Genomic DNA, 21,113 nt, shown 5'->3' on the forward strand with positions numbered 1-21,113 from the left:
TTGATTCTTTAGGGCAGGGATCTCAAAGTTCCTCCTTGAGGGCCGCAATCCAGTCGGGTTTTCAGGATTTTCCCAATGAATATGCATTGAAAGCAGTGCATGCACATAGATCTCATGCATATTCATTGGGGAAATCCTGAAAACCCGACTGGATTGCGGCCCTCAAGGAGGGAATTTGAGACCCCTGCTTTAGGGGTATACCGGCATCACATTTTTCATTGTTTCATTTCTGTACATACTAAAACATGTAGTGTATGCTAAAATTATAAATAGGCCTCTGCCATATGGAACAGCAGTGGAACTTACACTATATCTTCCATAATGCATGGTTTTAATATATTATAAAACATAGAACTATAGTATGTTTATTCATATAGTAAAATGTTACTTTTTAAACTTTCAGAATTTTACATGCAACAGTGGAACAAGCATTTCTCAAAATCCTGTGGCTAATTGTAATTTGACTGGCTCAGCTTTCATTCTACAGTCAGGATACTAAACCCCTCTTCTATTAAACTGCGCTAGCAGTTGTTAACGCTGAATGGCCTGCGCTGCTCCCCGCGCTAGAAACTGCCAGCGCAGTTTAATAGAAGAGGCCCTAAGAGTGTGAATTTTCATGCTTAGATTTCCCATGTGCTTCAACTGAGTTTTATCGATTGCATCTTATTTACTACGTTAGCCATTGATTCATTTTTTGTGATTTATCAGCTTGATTACTGCAATGCTCTTTGTAATGGGATTTTCATTACAGAGATCAAACACTTGCAATTACTTGAAAATGCAGTGGTGAGGCCATTGAATAATCTGGGGAAGTATGAACATCTTTTGCGATTGGAACACTGGCTTACTATTTCTTTTAGGATTCGTTTTGAAGTTCTCTGCTTAATTCATAACGTATTCCATATTATTTAGCTAGCTTGTTGACATCTTATGTCCCTCCTCGGTTAGTTAGGTCAAATTCAAAAAAATCGATTACACTACATCAACACAATTTTTGTTCCTGGGCAGTAAGTGTAATTTCCTAATTGTTCATGCCTAAAAAGTATAGAAAATGTCTTGTTTCCATAAAACTTTGCTTTTGTGACCAGGACAACAGGGAAACCTGGTAAATCCGCCTTGGAGACCCATTAAGAATCCCGCCATTTTGAAGTCTCATCATACTTCAAGGCATCTAGGAAGGTCTTGCTTGATGCTGATGTAAATGTCTTTTGAGGTACACTGAGTGAGCCAGTGGAAGAGGCAGGTATTTGTTCCCATTATGGTGCAGCACTTAGGCAGTTGGAACTAAATTGAGTTGGTGGGCTTAAGATCGCTATAGTTATACTGTACTACTATTTACACTTCCCCCTCCCTATTTGCGGTTCCAATATTCGCGGTTTCGCTTATTTGCGATTTTTTTTCCCCCAGCCCTCCCATTCCCTGAGAATTGGAAAAAAAAAAAACCAGCTCTGGGACTTGGATCGGGGCGAGTAGGGAGTCCTCATCATGATAACAGACCAGTTCATCTTCAAGAGCACCGAGGATCTGGATCCTGGAAAGCAGTCGAGGCCACACACACGCACGCAAGCAGGCTCCAGCCACTCCCCGGCCTTTCCTGACACAGGCTGCACTCAGAGAGGGATGATCTCTGCTCTCAGCATCCTATAACCCCGGCTATCAACTCCCCCCACCCCAGCAAGGCATCCTCCCGCCGCCACCTCTTCGCTCCCCCTGCCCCGACACCGAAGCGGGAAAAGAGCAGACCGAAGCACCCGCACTGGCCCTCCCGCAAACATGCAACACACACGGAGGGAGGCGATCGGAGGCGGAGACCACCAGGTAAGGTCCGGGGGTGGGTCAGAGCCAGCACAAAGTTATTCGCCATTTTTCACACTTCGCGGAGAAGTGTATACTGATGGAAAGTTCTAGAAAGTTCTTGAAGTTACTCTAAGGGGCTCTTTTACTAAGGCCTATGACCAAAATTAACACAAAAAAGGTAAACAGCTAGGCCTCACTTCCTTCAGGGGATGTGAGCACTGCCTCTGCAGAAAGTGAAAGATGAACCCCCCCCAAAAATCAAATCCAGATCTTTCATATAGTACTGTACAACAACTGGCCCATCTCAACATGTTGGAGCCTTCTACTATGCTAACACCTTTAAAGATTTCTGTGGATAGAATTTTTTTAATAAATACTGAAATAAAGCAGCTGAGAAAGCTTCACTTAATTTACCACCTTCATATATATTTTGCTAATGCTTGATCGTCAATATTACTATTTTAACTTTGTTGCTTTCTTTTTTTTAAGCACAATAAATTGTACAACTCCTCTAGTTCTAAAGTAGACACAATATTTTGTTTCCAGTAAACACATTCTGGGCACAAGTCTCATCACTTCACAAGGAAAAAACTGAAAAAATGTAAAGTACCGGAACTGCGGGAGGCTAAAGTCACCACACAGAGATATCATTTCTTTCCTCACTAGGGAATCCCATAACACTTTGCGTGTCAGTGATTGACAGCTGTCAGACTGAACTGATTGACAGGCCCGCACAGCACAAAACTGTAAAGACTAGCCACTTGTTATAAAACAGAATACATAACATTGTTACAAAAGGAAATTTTCAAAAAAGAACATTAATATCAAATGCAAACAAATTTTAAAAAAAGAAAAAACTTTTTTCTTTAGCGAGGTCATGCAATAGAACACATTTACATTTTTATTTTCCCAAAAAATTAAATAAAGGTCAAGCATGTAACAATTTTAATTTACTTATTAATGTAATCATCATCATTATACAAACTTTGTGGAAAACATTTGCTCTGTCCTTGAGCATCTAAAACTAATTTAGTATAATTTTCAGCTCATGAATTCTAAATCTAGATGGACAAAATTTGCTCACCTAGGTTTAGATCTGAGTCAGCAACTAAAGTTAGCCCCCAACCCCCGGGGCTACCAACTATTTCTGCAGCTGAATTTAGCCCCCTATTGAAATTAGGTAGCAACGTTTAGCAACTGTAGAACACCAGTGTAATAAAAGAGACAATAATAAAATGCTCAATAAATAATTCATTAGTAAAACAATAGTAAACAACTCACTCTGTATGAGGAAACGCCCCACCCTCCCTCCAGTGGAACACAGTCACCTAGTCTAACAATTAGGTCCTAATGAAAAATGCACTTAAAGAAAGATTAGGCTCTTAACTCGGTAATCTTTCTTGTAGATGTGCCTAGTGGTTCTGAACACAAGCATCTTGTATCCCAACCAGCAAGCTACTTGCAGAAAGCTGTCAATCGTGCTTCCCAACCCCTCCTCCTTCCCAGGGAGTTGCTCCTGCCCCATCAGTTTGTACAAAAGCAATCCAGTAGCACTGTAATAAAAAACAAAACAGGAAGGAGGGAAATAGGAACAAAGATTCCTGACACCACAATTTTGTTCTTTGGAACAATCATAGGAAACAATATTATAACATCCAAACTTGTGCAACTAGCACCAACTGTGTATAGAGTTTGTAGCTACTCGCATGCCCTACTGACAAGCAGAGCTTTAAACCAGAGTGTATGGTCATGAGGAAATATTTATACATCAACTTCTTTTTTTTTTTCCTCTGATTCTCTGCCACTGTGGACAGATTCTTCACTCTGAGCAATATGGTAACAACCACGTCCGAATAACCCTTGCTTGTCACAGCTGCCCACTCAAGAGCCATAAGCCCAAAGTGTTCCGGATTCTCAATAGGGACTGGTCCCTGAGTGAGAAGATCCATTTGGACTGGATGTCTGAGGCCAACATCCTTTTGGAGACAAACTAGGTTCACATATCATAGTCTGTAAGGCCAATCAGCCGCCACTAGGACTAACAAATCGGGATGGATTGCAATCCTGTAAATGATTCAACCAAGAATGGGCCACATGGGAAGCACATACAACAAGCTCATTCTCTGGTCACAGTTGGCCTAACGCATCTAACCCCTCCCTTCTGAGCTTGGCTCTTCAGCTGTAAAAATGAGGTGTCTTGGTGTTCACCGCTGAGAACATCATATCCATCTGTGGAGGCCTCAATTGCCGAACTAGGGAGTCAAATGCCTATGGAGACAGAGACCATATCTCAGGGTCAAGAGTCTGCCGACTGAGGAAGTCGGTCTGCACATTTTGCATTCCTGCCACTTGCATGGCCGAGAAAGTCTGCAAGTGCACCTCTACCCACCAAAAGAGAAGTTGAGCTTCCAGACGCAACGGGGCACATCTGGTGCCTCCCTGCCTCTTGACATATGCTACCACCGTCATATTGTCCGAAAAGACTCCGACTGCCTTGTCCTCTAGAGATTTCTCTAGAGCCTAAAGCACTAGACAAATGGCTCCGAGTTCCACAAGATTTTGTTGAGCCAGGGTCAAACATCCCAGGACTGGGCGTCCATCATAGTGACCCCCCTAACCGTAAAGGCTGGCATCAGCATTAGTATCTTCCAGGAGGAGATGTGAAGAGGCATGGCCCTGGAAAGGGCAGCTGGCCTCAGCCACCATCTCATGTTGCTCTTCGCTGTAGGCTGCCAGGGGAGCGATTGCTGCAGCGAGTCCGACTGAGGGGACCAGCGAGAAAGGAGAGTGTCTTGAAGAGGTCTCATGTGTGCTCTGGCCCAAGGAACCACCTCTATTGGTTGTACCTTCAACCCTAGGATCTGCAGATAATGCCATGCCGTGGGAGCCCATCTCTGGAGCAGCTTCAGTAAACACTTGGCCCAATGCTGTGTCAAAGACGACTCCCAGGTATACCAGGAGCTGAGTCGGTTCCAGCTGACTTTTCTTGAAGTTTACTATCCAGCCCAAGTCTTGGAGGACTTGTACCACTTTCAAAACTGCTAGCTCGCCTTCCTCCTTGGACCGAGCTCTGATGAGCCAATTGTCCAAATATGGATGCACCTGTATCCCAGCTTTGTGGAGGTGCACTGCTACCACTGTGAAGAACAAAAGCAGAAACACCCAATGTTACACAGAAAAAGGAGCAATCCAACAACAAAACAAACTGGAAGAAACACAATGTTCTTGACCGTCTTTTGTTTCTTCAATCAATGTTAAAAAATATATCCACATTAACCGTATTAAAACTAACAACTACCATCACCTTGGAAAAAGGTGCAGTGTGCCGTGGACAGGCCAAAGGGGAGCGCGGAGAACTGGAAATGCGCTCCATCACAGACTACTTTGTGGACTGGGAAAACGAGAATGTGAAGATAGGTCTCCATCAGAACTAGGGAGGCAAGAAATTCCCCCGGATTCACAGCTGCTATGACCACCAACTGAACAGTCTCCATGATATCTTCGGAGCTGCGTTGACCAACTTGAGGTCTAGAATCGGTATGCAGTCAGCTGAGCCTTTCTTTGGCACAACAAAGTATATGACTTATCTGCCCAAGCCCAAGGTTGCGTCCGGGACCGGTTCTATGGCCCAAAGAGCCAGAAGCCTTTTCACCATAGCCTGAACTTTGAAGGCTCTCTCCGGCCAGCTGGAGACATCACAAAGTAGTCTGGCAGGGGGGCACAGAACTCGATTTTGCACTCCTCCCGGATTACATCTAGAACCCAGTAGTCTGCACCAATCTGAGACCAGACCAATCAAAAGGATGACAGCCTTCCCCCTATCTGGGGGAGCTCAGCCTCTGGCCTGGCTTCATTGTGCTTTCTTAGTGGCTGGTGAGGGGTGAGAGCCCAGGGCTTGCTGCCTCCTGCCCCCGCTGAATCTCTGATGCGATCCCTGAAAGGGTCTGCATTGATTGGCCTCCCGAATGCATATGAAATCTTCAGGAGCCTCGAAAATTGCCCTGACCCAAACGCCAGACCAATTGGGGTCTGCTCTCTGGGGGTGACACTGGCCTTTAGGTCATCTAGGCCCTTGCCAAAAGGAAGCCTGCTTAGCTTTAGAGCTTTAGAGTATCTGTCAGGCAGAAATAGCATAGACCAAGACCTTGCTCATAACTCTGATAAGATCATACAGAACATCAGTAATATAATTTACCCCAGAGAAGAGCTTCTGGGAATCTTCCTCCATCTATCGTGTAAGAGGCCCAAGTCGGGCGAGTGTGGAAAGCGCATGCTACAAAGTAAGATGCGGCTGCCGCCTTAATGCCTTGGCCAAAGTTTCAAACTGACGCTTGAGGAGCAAATCCACTTTGCGGTCCTAGGGATCTTTCTAATATCATCTCTCCTTCACTAGGAAAAGAGCTTAATTTTATGACCTGCATTGCACCACCAAAGAATCCACTTTCAGCTGAACAGCTGCTAGAAATCTGGCACCACAGGACACAGCATGGCCACAGTTTTAGTCACTCGAAGGGATTCCTCTGGTGACTAGCTTAGTGATGTCTGGATGTGAGGGAAAAAAACATAGTCTGAGACACAGAACTGCTCATAAATGAGCACTGAGAAGAAGCAGCTCACAGAACTTCCAGCTTTAACTCTTGCAGCGAGGTGGCAATAACAGTCAAAAGCACAGCGGCCCTGAATAACCGGCACATTGAAGGGTCTTCTCCCTGATCCACTGTCGCCACCACCTCATTACCGCTGTCGTCCTGCATGGAAGCAGATTCTGCCAGGGAACTTCATACTGGGATAAAAATGGCATGGAATCAGACTTGCTATCCTCCCACGCCGTAACAAACAACCTCCTGGTCCAAGTCCAGTTTTGGAGACCACACTACCGAAAGGACGTGCTGAGGATCGAGTCGGTTCAGCGAACGGCCACCAGGATGGTCTTGGGGCTCAAGGATCTCACGTATGAAGAAAGAATAAAAAAATTGCGGCTGTACTCACTTGAGGAAAGAAGAGAACGGGGAGATATGATTGAAACATATAAGTACATCATGGGACACATCGAGTCAGAAGATGATATCTTCTGGCTCATGGGACCCTCGACCACCAGAGGGCATCCGCTGAAAATCAGGGGAGGGAAGTTTCATGGCGACTCCAGGAAGTACTTCTTCACCGAAAGAGTAGTGGATCATTGGAACAGACTCCCACTCCAGGTGATAAAGGCCAGCAGCGTGACGGATTTTAAGAGAAAATGGGATACTCACGTGGGATCTTTAAGGGAGTAAATTCAGGGGAGGGGATACTTGGAATGGGCAGACTTGATGGGCTATAGCCCTTTTCTGCTGCTTTTTTCTATGTTTCTAAGTCTGTTTCTTCATCTGGCTGGGGCACCTGTTGCAGGGGAAACTCCTGCACCACTGCCACTGGTGCACTGCTATCAGCCACTGAGGACCCTTGGCAGTATAAATAATCATTCTACATAAGGCTCACAAAATTTGGCATGAAGCCTTTTACTGGGGGGTCTCTCCATCCCTGCTGAACCTTCTGGGCTTCGCAGTCTCCATGCGATTGCACTCTGTCAATACAGATTCGGAGGGTCCCGGAAGGGGTCTTTTCCCCTGGTGATGCACCTCCTGCAGATCCTGGAAGACTCAAAGGAGGCTGAGCCTGAGGCTCCCTCCCCTCCCCCGTATGCTCCGCAATCGACCATCCAGTGCAAACCTGGCATGATATTACATCACATTACATTGATGTCTTCTATCCCGCCAATACCTTTCAGTTCTAGGCGGTTTACAACAAGAAATTAGCCTGTGCTAATATATAATGTAGGGGTAAGTAAAAGTGAGGGGTTTTGAGGAAGATAAAGGCAAAAGATCATTTAAAATCCAAGATGGCTGTTGCCAGAAAATTGTGCCAAAACAGCCCATGGAGACCTCCCTGAAAGAAAAAAAAGAAAAAAAAAATCACAGGGAAAGGGGTTTTGGAGTCAGAAACCCTCAAATTCAAATTTTAAAGAACCCCCAATTTTCCCCATAGGCTTCAATAGCATATTTATTTGTTAAATTTTCTATACCGTTCTCCCCAGGGAGCTCAGAACAGTTCAGCATAGGTTTTCAGCTGGAATCAAGGGGATAAGAAATATACCTCACAGATTCACTGACAAACCTGGTCTTATGGCTACTAGTCAGACAGAGGTCATGCTGAACCTCAACCCCCTGAAAACTGTGCCGCGAAAAGGAGGAGGACCACATAGCCAGCCCACCATTAGTCCCAGTCAAGCTGGGAAGGAGCCCACATAGCTTGCGCTCAGGCTCCTGATCGAATCAGAGATGCGAGCAGCTACGTAGGGGATGGCCCCACAGCTCTGAACAACAACAACAAAAAAATATTCCAGCGGGTTGACTAGCTACCGTGTTTCCCCGATGGTAAGACACTGTCTTATTTTTTTTGGAAGGCCAAAATATGCTCTAGGGCTTATTTTCGGGGGGATGCCTTATTTACCCATGAAGAAGACTACAGTACACAGTTATTGTTGAAAAAAAAACAGAATTTTATTACCTGTATTGGATGTTCTGGCCGTGAACAAACTCCTGCAGTCTCCGTTAGGGAGGGATGAGGGAAGCTGCCTGTGTTTCCTTGCGCGGAGTCACGTGCGCGCGCTGCAGTCCTGTCACTTCCTCCTCTTCACTTCATGATGAAGCGCGGCACGCAGCCATGGAGGTAAATACGGTAGACGGAGGGACCACACGGAGTCACCCACCGTACCACCCGATTCGGGTAAGCGCAGGTATCGGTGGGTGGCTTATTTGCGGGGGGGTGCCTTATTTTACATTTTTTTCTAAAAAGGGGGGGCTGTCTTATTTGATGGCCCTGCCTTATCATCGGGGAAACACGGTAGGTGTCCACAAAGGGCTGATCCTGCTAACAGCAGACTTCTGCTTTGCGAGTCTGCATCTTCTCCCAGGCAGAGGTCCCACCAAGTGGGAACCTCTGGGCACCGAGCATTCAAAGATCACAGAGCAAAAACACCCCAAAATAATAAAATGGCAGAATCAAGAACACTTTTGAGCAACTTGCCTGCAGAAAACAAACTGAGAGGGCAGGAGCAGCTCCCTGGGCAGGAGGAGGAGTTGGGAAACATGACTTAACTTCCTGCAAGCAATTTGCTGGTTGAGAAACAAGACCCTATCGTTCAGGACCACTAGACATACAGAGTACTGTTTTCTTTTAATTCAATGAATTTCTTCCAGGAAGCATACTTATTCTAAAGAAGAAATATTTTAGAAGCAGTGCTGAAATTAAATCCATGCTCATAAATAGAGCAGGTGTTAATGGATTCTAGAAAACAAAAGATATTTCCAAACCAATGTTTCTTTTCACCCAGAGCTGAACTTTAACCTGAAGGAAAGTATTACAGTGAGATTTTGAAACATGCATATGGCTAAGTGCATCAATATTGAGCAGAAATATCTTTTTTCCCCACTAGTTTCTTGGTCCATGAAATTAACTGTACTTTGCTGAACAACCATCTATACATTAAAAAAAAAGTCAGGAATGATTAGCCTTCCAAGATGATTTTCCACATGCACATAGCATACAGGGGGGCCTTTAGGAAAGTGGCTTCAGGTTTTGATGGCAAGACTATTGATGCTCCCTCCCTACCAGTCTGCTTCCCCCAGTGCTGAGCTCTCATTCCCTGCTCATGACATCTCAGCCAAATGACATTTAGAGTTCATGAATCTTTAATGCTCGACCTTTAATTCTGATAAGCAGTAATTTATACATAAGATATGTTTGCTGAAAGATTATAAAGTCACTAAAATGCTGCCTTTTAGAAGGACATGGGATAATGCAAATCTTTGAAATTTAAATGCTTTTGCCTACAAAGAATTCTCACGATTATCAAGACAGCAGGTATATGAGGGTCAGTCAGCCAAAAAGGGAATAGCACACCTTTCATGATTATTTTCCCCAATTAAAATGGCATAGTATAAGCAGCTTTTTCTCAAGTTTGAGATGTAAATGCTAAAATTGCAAAGGCTCTCGGAACTCAGTGCATTTTCTACTGTGGCACTGAGCTTTTTGAGTTTTATCAATATTCTACCGTAAGTTAAACGCCATCAAAACCTCATCAAGCACAGGAACTGTGCTTTCTGCCACATCATTCGAACTCTTACCACACAGACAAGAGTTGCCTTACCTTCTCGCCTCTGGACTTCGAGTCTTCCTTCTCTTTCTTTCTTGCAGCTATGATAAATTCACTAAACAAGGCCTCTCGATCTTTCATCTTTTCAATTGCTTTGAATCGCGAATCTTTGGCATGTTTTGCTGCAAATTCACTAAATGTAGTTCTGCAACAGAATGGCAAGCATACCTGTTTGGTAGAGCCGTAAGGCTTCCACATAAAGACAGCCACATGTTATCAATTCTGCTGGAGGGTAGAGAAGTGCACAGTCAAAGGCTGGCCACTGAGTCATTAAAGCAATGCCTGGGAAATGCACTTAAAAGAATACAACTTTTATTCAATTTATCTTCCTGTTCATGAGACAAAAGGAAATGCAGGTCATACTGACCATATCACTGTGGCATGAGACTTATTTATAGTGAATGGCTTCAAACAGAATAAGCACAGCAATAAAATATGCCACGGGCATGCAGCAAAACAAAATTCATATAGTGCACATCATGTCTCAAGCAGAGAAGTCAGAAAGAGCTGGTGCCTGAAGAGCAAGGCCCCACACTCAGAAATGCAGGTGTGCAGTTGACAACTTATTGCCCTCACACTCCACTGCTCTAATGGATTCTATTTTATGCTCAGAGTTGCTCATTTTACCATTATTACACTGGTAGCACAGTGTCAGTTGATTATTCCAAGCTATACCTGCTGTACATAACCTTGGGTGAATCTCTTCGTAAAGGGGATTAATAAATCCCAATCGATCAATCTATAAGAATGAAATCTCTGCAGAGTCTAGTGCTCATGCTTTCAGTTAATCCAAGCACATCAACTCACATTCTTTATTCCTGACATTTCATATGTTCCTGTGCTATATTTGCTAAAGTGACTGCACAATACTGGGAAATACTTGTATGGATGACTGTATAGAAAACAACTGGGCCACAGAAATGTCGAAGCAGGTAAAGAAGGCAACAAACTCAATACAAAGACTGTGGTTTCATTCTTTTATGGATGCAAGTGCTCTTATCTCTATACTTGCATGTCTAGGATGCAGAAATCAGTATCCAATTCAGAGTCTAACTTGTTCTGCTGGCTGTTATGCCCACACAGCCCAAAGTAATAATAACTTATAATAACTTTATTCTTCTATATTGCCATAGTCAGATGACTTCTAGGCGGTTCACATCGAAGAGGGCTGGACAATCAGCGAATTACAGAATGCAAATAGTGAAGGTACAACATATTACACAAGAAATAAACAGAAGGAAAATATAAATTTAGTGTGGCTTCTGTTTAGGAGATGAATCTGTCAAACAGTACAGTTTTAATTATTCTCCGAAAGGCGCCATAGCTCACCACTGTATGGTACATTCACAACCTAAAAACTCCTCACTCTTTTCTATACTTGGATCAGCAAACGAACTAGGTGGAAAAAGAAAATATTTCTGAAGAAGAGAAGAGATCTAGTAAACACATACTGCAACATTTGCTGTAAAAGCTGAGGTACCTGAGGAACCAGGTCACCTACCTTGGACTAAACTTGGCTTCCTCCATCATTTTCTTGAAATCTTCCTTGGCTTGTAATATTTTGTTTTTCTTTTCCTTCCGCTCTTCTTCAGCCCTGGTTTTCACATACTGATCAAACACCTACAAGAGTAACAACATTTTTTTTCATTTAGTATTAATGAACATGTCACTAAGAGGGAAAACCTTAAGCAAATATTTTAACGTATCCTTTACACAATAAAGTGCTTACAATCTACATAAACTGTACTACTGAAAAAATCTCAACAGAATGGATAGCTTCAAGCTGATGTAATCTATGATTCAGGCTCCAGAACATATGCTCAAATTGTCTTCCCTATCTGATTGGGCCAAGAAGCAAAACACATCTTGGAGAGGGAAGGATGATAGTTGCCAACAGTGTAAAGGCTCCTTCTATGGAAGGCACAGTGCATTTAAGTCCCTAAAGCATACCACCTAGGATGAGGGGTTCAAAATCAATGAAAAACTAGTAGCAGTCATCACACTACACCGTCAAATATCATTAAAATGTTAAGTGTGCAAGCACAAAATCAAGGTTCATGTGAGGCATAAGAACATGCCTTACTAGGTCAGACTAATGGTCCATCTAGCCCTGCTTCCACAGTGGCCAATCCAGGTCACAAGTACCTGGCAGAAACCCAAATAGTAGCAACATTCCATGTTACCAATCCCAGAGCAAGCAGTGGCTTCCATCATGTCTGTCTCAAACCTTTTTTAAACCCAGCTACATTAACAGCTGTTACCACATCCTTTGGCAACAAGTTTCAAAGCTTAACTATTCTTTGAGTGAAAAAATATTTCCTCCTATTGGTTTTAAAGATTTTGATAAGAGTAAAAAATGATTCACCTGTACCTGTTCTATGAAACTCAAGATTTTGTAGACTTCAATTATTATCTTCTCTCAGCCATCTCTTTTTCAAGTTGAAGAAGTCTAACCTCTAACCTCTCGGGCCTTTCTTCATATGAGAGAATTTCCATCCCCTTCTTGGGTCGCTCTTCTTGGAACCTTTTCTAATTCTGCTATATCTTTTCTGAGATATGGTGACCAGAACTGAACGCAATACTCAAGGTGAGGTCGCACCATGTAGCGATACAGAGGAATTATAATATTCATGATCTATCCTAATAATTTCTAGCATCCCGTTTGCTTTTGGCCACTGCTGTATATTGGGTGGAAGATTTCAACGTATTGTTTACAATGACACCTAGATCTTTTTCTTAGTTACTAGCCCTTAAAGTGGACCACAGTATCAGATAACTATTAATTGGATTATTCTTCTCAAGTTTTTCACTTTACATTTGTCCACATTACATTTCATCTGCCATTTGGATGTGCAATCTTCCAATTTCCTAATGTCTTCCTGCTATTTTGCACAGTCCATGTGCATTTTAACAACTTTGAATAGTTTTGTGTCATTTCTAAATTTAATCACCTCACTTGTTCCAATTTCCAGGTCATTTATAAATATGTTAAATAGCACTGGTCCCAGTACTGATCCCTGTGGCACTCCATTATTCACCCTCCTCCATTCAGATAAAAGGCCATTTAACCCTATGCTCTGTTTTCTGTCCAATAACCAATTCCTAACCACAAACGAAGATTGCCTCCTATCCCATGACTTTAGTTTCCTCAGGAATTTCTCATGAGGAACTTTGTTAAGAGCTTTCTGAAAGTCTAGATACATTATGTCAACCAACTCACCTTTATCCACATGTTTATATCTTCAAAGAAATGCAGCAACTTGGTGAGGCAAGACTTCCCTTGGCTGAACCCTTGCTGACTCTGTCCGATTAAATCATGTTTGTCTAAGTGTTCCATCGTTTTATTTTTTTATAATAGTTTCCACTATCGTGCCCAGCATGTTCTGGAGAAAACTTCAGCCTGTTGCCCCTCTCTGACAGAGCCTAAAATAATGGCTGGGCTAGATAAAAGTGGAGTCAAAAATGAAGTGAGGAAGGGGGACAGACAGGGAGATTCTGCGTAGTTTCAAATGAAAGCCAATGGCCCCACAGTCCTGCTAAAGACCTGCTCCAAGATGAATATCAAAAGGAATAGGTAAGACACTGCTGGATTGCAAATATATACTGTAAAATGTAAGCAAATTTTTATAATGATTTTTATCTGCAGCAGTTGAGCAGTCAAAGAATTAATTTACAATTCTATTGTTCTGATTTTAATAATATATAATCTGTGTTAATTTCTCATGATTGCACAATATTTGGTCATATAAATTTGGAACACACTTCTAGTGACACACTTATATGATTTCCATAAAATAACAGTTATATTGAATATAAACAGTAACAAATATGGTTCCCAACATAAGCATTTTCCCTCACAAAGGGGTAATTTTCAAAGCTAGTTGCATGAATGAATAATGATTTCTGTATATAAAGTGACTGGTCTCCCGTAATATGGCTACACCTGTAATGTTCAACGCCACATATATTTGTAGCTGCATTTACAGAACTATTCCTGCAGCTGCAGCTGCATTTAAGCTGAAGGAGTGGAAAAGTAGCCTAATGGTTAATGCAGTGGACTTTGATCCTAGGGAACTAGGTTTTTATTTATTTATTGGGTTTCAATTCCCATTGAACTTAACCCTCCATTGTCCCAGGTACAAAAACAGATTGAGAGCCCACTAGGACAGACCGTACATGCATATAATGCATACAAGCACTGCAAACGCCTAGTAGCGCTATAGAAATTATTAGTAGCAGTAGAAAGAAACATAATGCACATAAATTCCAACAAACTAGAGGTGAATGTATATGCAAAAGTAGTATTTATTAACAGACCAAAAATAATAATGATAAATCATTTTCTAAAAGTTTGACCATATCTCAAATGTTTATGCAAAGCCTCAATGGCTCCCAGTTCAAGCAAGGGTACTGTTTAAATTTTATTGACTATTATACAAAATCTTGTTTGGTTTGGCTCCATCCTATCTAGCTGCTCAATTTGAATGGGGAGGGTTTTTTTTTAGATCTGCTAGGGTCAAAGGATCTTTTTTTAATCCCTCACTAAAGGAAAAAAAAAAAAGATTGGAAAATTAGAGGCTTAATTAGCTTATACAGCGGCTGGATTGGATATGGAGGTCTTGGAATGAGCTCAACTGATTATAAAAATTTCCAGAGCAATATTGAAACGTACTTATTCCAAAAGCAGGTAGCCAAGAACGCGACTGTTCAAGCTCTGTTTCGATTAAGAAAGAGTGATCATGTGACAGAATGCTATATATCTTTGTACTGGTTAAAATTAGATCATCGAATCCTTTATAAATTACTGATCATGGTGCATCTTTGTATACACAATAAGGCACCGAAACATTTGATGGATATCATTCTGCCATATGAACCACAGCGCATGTTGCGCTCGGTGACTCACGATGACCTACATTTTCCGACAGTGAAACAGCTGCGGCTAGCTGTGTCTAGAGGTAGCATATTTTCATGTGTCGGTCCTCGGGAGTGGAATAAGTTTCTGGGATATTTGCGACATAAAACTTGTTTGAGTAGTTTTAAGAAAATGTTGAAGAAATACCTCTTCTGTAATATAAAATATGGGACTTGATTTATAGTTTTTTGATACGAGGTGCTGGTAGCCTCTTTGTAATTTTAGGAGGCTTTACATTATCACTGTTATGTTTTATTCATGTTCGATTTGTTTTTGTGTATGTACTTTATTGTGACCCGCTTTGAGAAAGGCAGGGAATAAATAAATAAATACAAATACTTAGGAGCTTGTATTTATGCCAGCCTTTTATAAAATATCTGCATACTTTTAAAAATGGGTGGAACTAAATGTTTCTTTATGGTCACCACTACTAGCAGAGATAACCTGAGTCTGTGTTGCAGAGGGATTCTCCTGCTTCTCTTACTGAGGATCAAGCTTTGGTCCCATTAAATCTAACAAATCTTTACAGGATGCAAGCTCAGTACTGATCCCTGCTTGAAAGCAGAATGCCATCAATTTAACTCCAACATAGGAACATGAAGAGGTCAACCCAATTTTAACTGAATACAAACACATTGCCACAATCGATGCAAATATTTACCTGCTTCCTTTCTTTGGGATTTAGAAGCAAATAACGAGGATCAAAAACGATCTTGTGTAGTTCCTTCTCCCAAGTTGAAAAAGCAGAAACCTTGAAAACAGAAATAAGAATATCCAAAAAAACAAAGGATTGATTTCCCTGGTAATTAAAATTGCCCCGTATAATAAATAATAGAAAAAACTTATGTAATTTGGCTTGAAATCTACAGGACATCTGTTAAAAAGAAGGCATGAGAGAACTGTTCATCACTAATAAATGACAAGCCGTGGGAGGTTAGCATGGCAACTTTCTCACTAATTGGCTCAGAACACTTTGACATAATTATGTGGACCTAAAACATACCTAATTACTCATTAAAAGAACCACCACTGAGTGACATTTAGAGATCACCACATCAGAGGGATGCCTTGAAGTTGTGCGGCTTGATTTACCATTCTGCAATCCTTTTTAAAATGGTTTCATTTATCAAAAATATAAATGTCTCAGGTACTTTAAAATACAGATCTCCAAGCTCTGTTATATCTTACTAAAGTAAAATTTACACAGATCCCAGCAAATGCTATATAGTGAAGTTTAGTTGTAGCTTTCTATCAAGATCCTGCTCATTATTCAATTTACAACTGAGGATTTTCAAAGGCAAAGAATAAACTTAACTTAAGACAGAGCATATCAACTAAAGCAATCTGAGAAAACTCACTGCCTGCTCCAGGTTCTAAATTTGCCACCTTCCCACCCTCGCTATCAACAGGTTTAGAAATCATTAGGAGCACAGTGTTGTTTCCTCTTTAGTTAAAGCCACAAACTTAATTATACAGCATATGTAAGCATATCTGCTATTTGATGGGCTGTTTTGCTTATTATTTTCATATCAAATACATTTGGAGCTTAAAAATTACAATTCAATAAAGGCAGAAGAAAAAAAAGGCACATACTGTACAAGCATAAAAAAATTCTGATTCTACAGTAGGGTGAGAAGAGAAATGATACCCAACATTATCCTGGATCCGCAAGCTGAATGCAATGACATTTAATGCTGTGGTAGGACAGAAGTATAACTCCATTTTTATCAGTACTGTATAAAATATGAAAAAAATTCATATACATCTTAAAAGATGATTTTCTAACCCCTCTCTCTAGTAGCATATCTTTGAATTGTTTCATTCGAGCCTCCAAGGGCACAATAGCCCTTTCACGAGCAGCTCTGATTTCAGCTTCCATAGCTGCTTCCTTTTCTGAATCGATGTCTTTGTTCTCGTCTTTCCTGTAAATAAACAAGAACAGATTAACACAGAGCAGCTTTTTCTTTGCCTTTAGTATCCAAAATGAATTGAAAAGTTCCAAGGTGACTGTTCTACAGAATAGGCTTCCAGCTGAGATGACAATTCACCATGGGCAGTGGTGGCATAAACTCCCATAAATAAAAGCTATTTTCAAAAGCCCATATGAACATTAAAAAAATAAGTTGTATGTGTGGAAACACCTTTCATTCATATCAGGGATACATTCTTGGGATGGACAAAGGACATTGGGGGGGGGATACACTGACAATCATATGTTTGTATTTCCCAAAGTATGTAGGTAAATACACAAAGATTAGGTGTAGGCAGATGCATGTACTTTTCAAAAAGTGATATAAGGTCGAGGTATAAAAAATACCTGCAGACTTCACAAATATAAATTGTTTGAAAGTTGCTCTCCCCCCTCCCAATCCTACCTAACTACTATATGTCAACAGATATGCAACAATCACATCACACTGATGGATGATTCCTTCTGGTTTTCAGGCACCAAATCCTACACTGCTTTGTTTAACTGATCTGGAACAACTTTGGATGGCAAAAACTTTCATCTGCACTAAATTTGATGGGAAAGGCTTGTTTTGAGCACATTACTCCAGTCTTAAAGAAATTGCATTGTATTCCTATTAAATTCTGAATAAAATTTTGAAAATAATTCAACATGGAATATACAAAATTATACCCGATTGTTTGAGAAAATGCTTGATAATGTACTGACCAGGTAGATCATTAAGATCAGAAAGTGATATGTTATTGGATGTACAGAAAAGGGATGTAGTGAAATATGCAAATACGAGGAAATCTTGTTTTTCAGTTGCAGGTCCAGATTTATTGAATGAGATACCTGGTGCAATACGATTTTGTGAAGCTGTCTTACTTCTTTGTCCAAGCTTTTACTTAATATTGATAAGTTATGTTTAAAGTGAGATGGTGGAATTAGAACTAGAAGACAAGAGATTAGAGCAATTTTATTTTCGGGTAGTAAGGCTAGGATTTTAAAGTGTTGTTTTGTAAAGTCCGATGAATGTGGTTTTGTCTAGTGATAATGTGAATGTGAGTCGCTTAGTTTATTAAGCGGATCATAAATATTTTTAATAAATTGGAACCGCAGAGCTCTAAGCAGAAGGATTATTCATCTCTTTACCAATCTAAAGGCATTTTGCCATTTTCTGCATGATATCCTCCACAAAGAAGCAGAATAGAACGAAACGTAAATGGCTGGTCGCCACGACAGCAACTTGACTGTTTGCTCTCTCCGAACCCAGCAGACTGAGCCTATGCATAAACACTCCACTTTATCAGTCCGTTTTATCTATTCAAATGCTGCTCCCTCTCCTTCCATATCTAAACCCAATCACATAACTGGGTGAATAAGAGAGAGAGAAAAAGAAATACTGCGTCCCCTCAGTTGTTTGTTCTGCATTTTAAGGGCTCCTTTTACTAAGATGCGCTAGCGTTTTTAGCGCACGCTAACCCCGCACTACGCGGCTAGAACCAACGCCAGCTCAATGCTGGCGTTAGCGTCTAGCGCGCGCTATTCCACGCGTTAAAGCCCTAACGCAGCTTAGTAAAAGGAGCCCTAACATAGAAAATGATGGCAGAAAAGGGACACGGCCCACCAAGTCTGCCCATTCTAATGACCCCACCCCCTAATTTCTTCCATGAAGAGATCCCACATTTTTTCTTAAAATCTGGCACGCTACTGGCCTCGATTAAGTGTTTGACATGCTGCAGAAAACTGTCTATGTGTCTCTACACACACACACAAAGTACATTTCTTCTGTTTAAGCCTCAAACAGTGCAAAGATGAAGTTGTGGATTATCAAGCTGTAACATTAATTACTACTCAATACTGGTTATCTCCCACCAAAACAGGAAATTATCACTGATGAACTCTGGCAAAGAACAGAATGCAGTGTTTACAGATGATTCATAATTTATGTTGTCCTGCCAAATATTCATTTTAGCTGCTTTGTACAATTGTTTTGTTATCATAGATGAAGGCAATCAAATCAATAAACCTTATCCTCCTACTTTGCCCCCTGACCTTAACTGAGTCAACTATTTATCAACCTCCACAATAATTTGTATGCATGATCATCATTTGAATTTACCTCCGTTTCTTTGATTTTATAGGTTCTTCATCATTTGCTTCATCTGCCGATTCGAGTTCTTCTTTTACTGAAAAGAAGAGTTTAATACACAGTCAGTGGAGAGAACTCAGTTGTGGAAAGCCCTGACCTCATTTTCATGTTTCACTGGCACAAAACAAGTGTGTGCAAGAGATTTACCTTTTCTAGACATGCACTGCTGATTCTATATAATTATCAATCATTTTATGTGGACTGACATTCATGGAAAAAGTGGAATTCATTCAATATATTTATAATCTGCCTATCCTTCAAAATCTAGGCAAAATAAAATAAAACACACATTAAAACTCACAATGCAGAATACAAGAATCAAACAAATAAAAAAAATGTAGAGATCATGAATATGCCAGTCCAAAAAAAAAGGTGATTTTCAATACCCACTGTACCTAAATGTACAATGCTTTGATAGCTTTTGGTCTTGCAAAAGGTATAAGAAATAGGGAGAAATTAGGTTCTTACCTGCTAATTTACTTTCTTTTAGCTTCTCCAGACCAGTAGAGGTTAACTTTACGAATGGGTATATATCTAATCATGACCAGCAGGTGGAGACTGAAAACAAAACTTTGGGACAGTATATACTATCCTCCCTTCTCTATTTCCCTCAGTCTGCCGAATAGCCAAGCAGAACCAAGAACTGGAAAACAGGAAGAAAACAATACTCCGAACAGGAGTAACAAATAACATACCCAAATGCTGTTGGAAAATGCAGAGGAGAAATACCCGAAGGAAAATGTCCCCACAGCTCGCCAGCTAAGCCAGCCGAGCCACAGCCGCTGTTCTTTAATTCTCCCCGGCCCTAGAAAAATACTAGAACCCGCAGCAAAAAACAAAAACTGCCCGCGAAAACAGCCCCAACAACAACAACAACAACAGACAGGGTGGGGACCTCTACTGGTCTGGAGAAGCTAAAAGAAAGTAAATTAGCAGGTAAGAACCTAATTTCTCCTTCTTTAGCACTCTCCAGACCAGTAGAGGTTAACTTTACGAATGGGACGTACCAAAGCAGTCCCTCTCACGGGCGGGACCCCCGAAGGGCCGATACCAGAACACGCTCACCGAACACCGCGTCCCGACGCGCCTGAACATCTACCCGATAATGTCTAACAAAAGAATACAAGGAGGACCAAACCGCAGCCTTACAAATATCCACCGGAGGCACGAGCGACGACTCAGCCCAAGAAGCCGCCTGACCCCGAGTGGAATGAGCCTTGAGAAACTCCGGAACAGGCTGCTGTTTCAGAAGATAAGCGGAAGCAATCGTCTCCTTGATCCAGCGCGCAATAGTAGCCTTAGAAGCGCCAGCTCCCCGACGAGGACCAGCCAGGAGGACAAAGAGATGATCGGACTTCCGGAATTCCTGGGTCCGCTGCACATCAGAGCGAAGGACCCGACCGACATCCAACTTGCGCAGCTGCCGTTGCTCAGAAGAGCCCTCCCGACCACCCAAGACCGGGAGAACCACCGATTGATTGACATGAAAAGGAGAAACAACCTTCGGCAGAAAGGAAGGAACAGGCCGCAAGACGACCCGCTCCCTAGACAACTCCAAGAAGGGAGCCCTACAAGAGAAAGCCTGCAGCTCAGAAATACTCCTAGCAGAAGTAATGGCCACCAAAAAAACCGCCTTCAAAGTAAGGTCCTTCAAAGAACAGTCGTCCAAGGGCTCGAAAGGCGGGCGCACCAAAACAGAGAGAACCAGATTAAGATCCCAAGAGGGAACCGAGGGCCGTAGGGGAGGCCTAAGCAACTTGGCCGCCCGCAGAAACCGAATCACATCAGGAAGAGCCGATAAACGCTGACCTGACACCAACCCTCGAAAGGTCGACAGGGCCGCAAGATGAACCCGGAGAGAAGACCAAGCCAGGCCTCTATCCAGGCCATCCTGCAAGAACTCTAGAATGTTAGGCAGAGAAGCGCGAAAAGAGGTCACTCCCCGCGCCCGACACCATTCCTCAAAGAGACGCCAAACCCGCACATAAGCCCGAGAGGTAGAAAGCCTCCGGGACCCCAACAGTGTAGCGATCACCTTGTCTGAATATCCCTTCTTGCTAAGGCGACCCCTTTCAAGAGCCACGCCGTAAGACAGAAGAGAGAC

The 21,113-nt window shown here is 41.9% G+C and overlaps 1 protein-coding gene across 3 annotated transcripts in view; it reads right to left on the reverse strand.

Moving 5' to 3' along the window:
* The window catches only part of TCERG1 (transcription elongation regulator 1), an 81,322-nt gene that overhangs the window by 13,431 nt on the left and 46,778 nt on the right, over positions 1-21,113 (reverse strand). For all 3 annotated transcript variants that reach the window (XM_033926917.1, XM_033926918.1, XM_033926919.1), the window contains 5 exons: positions 18,980-19,046; positions 16,693-16,828; positions 15,568-15,657; positions 11,493-11,611; positions 9,986-10,136 (listed from right to left, as the gene is read on the reverse strand). In XM_033926917.1, coding sequence (XP_033782808.1) covers positions 9,986-10,136; positions 11,493-11,611; positions 15,568-15,657; positions 16,693-16,828; positions 18,980-19,046 — 563 coding nt within the window. The remainder of the gene's footprint in view (positions 1-9,985; positions 10,137-11,492; positions 11,612-15,567; positions 15,658-16,692; positions 16,829-18,979; positions 19,047-21,113) is intronic.

This window comes from Geotrypetes seraphini, chromosome 18 (assembly GCF_902459505.1).
Source record: "Geotrypetes seraphini chromosome 18, aGeoSer1.1, whole genome shotgun sequence".
In the NCBI taxonomy this organism is placed as follows: Eukaryota; Metazoa; Chordata; class Amphibia; order Gymnophiona; family Dermophiidae; genus Geotrypetes; species Geotrypetes seraphini.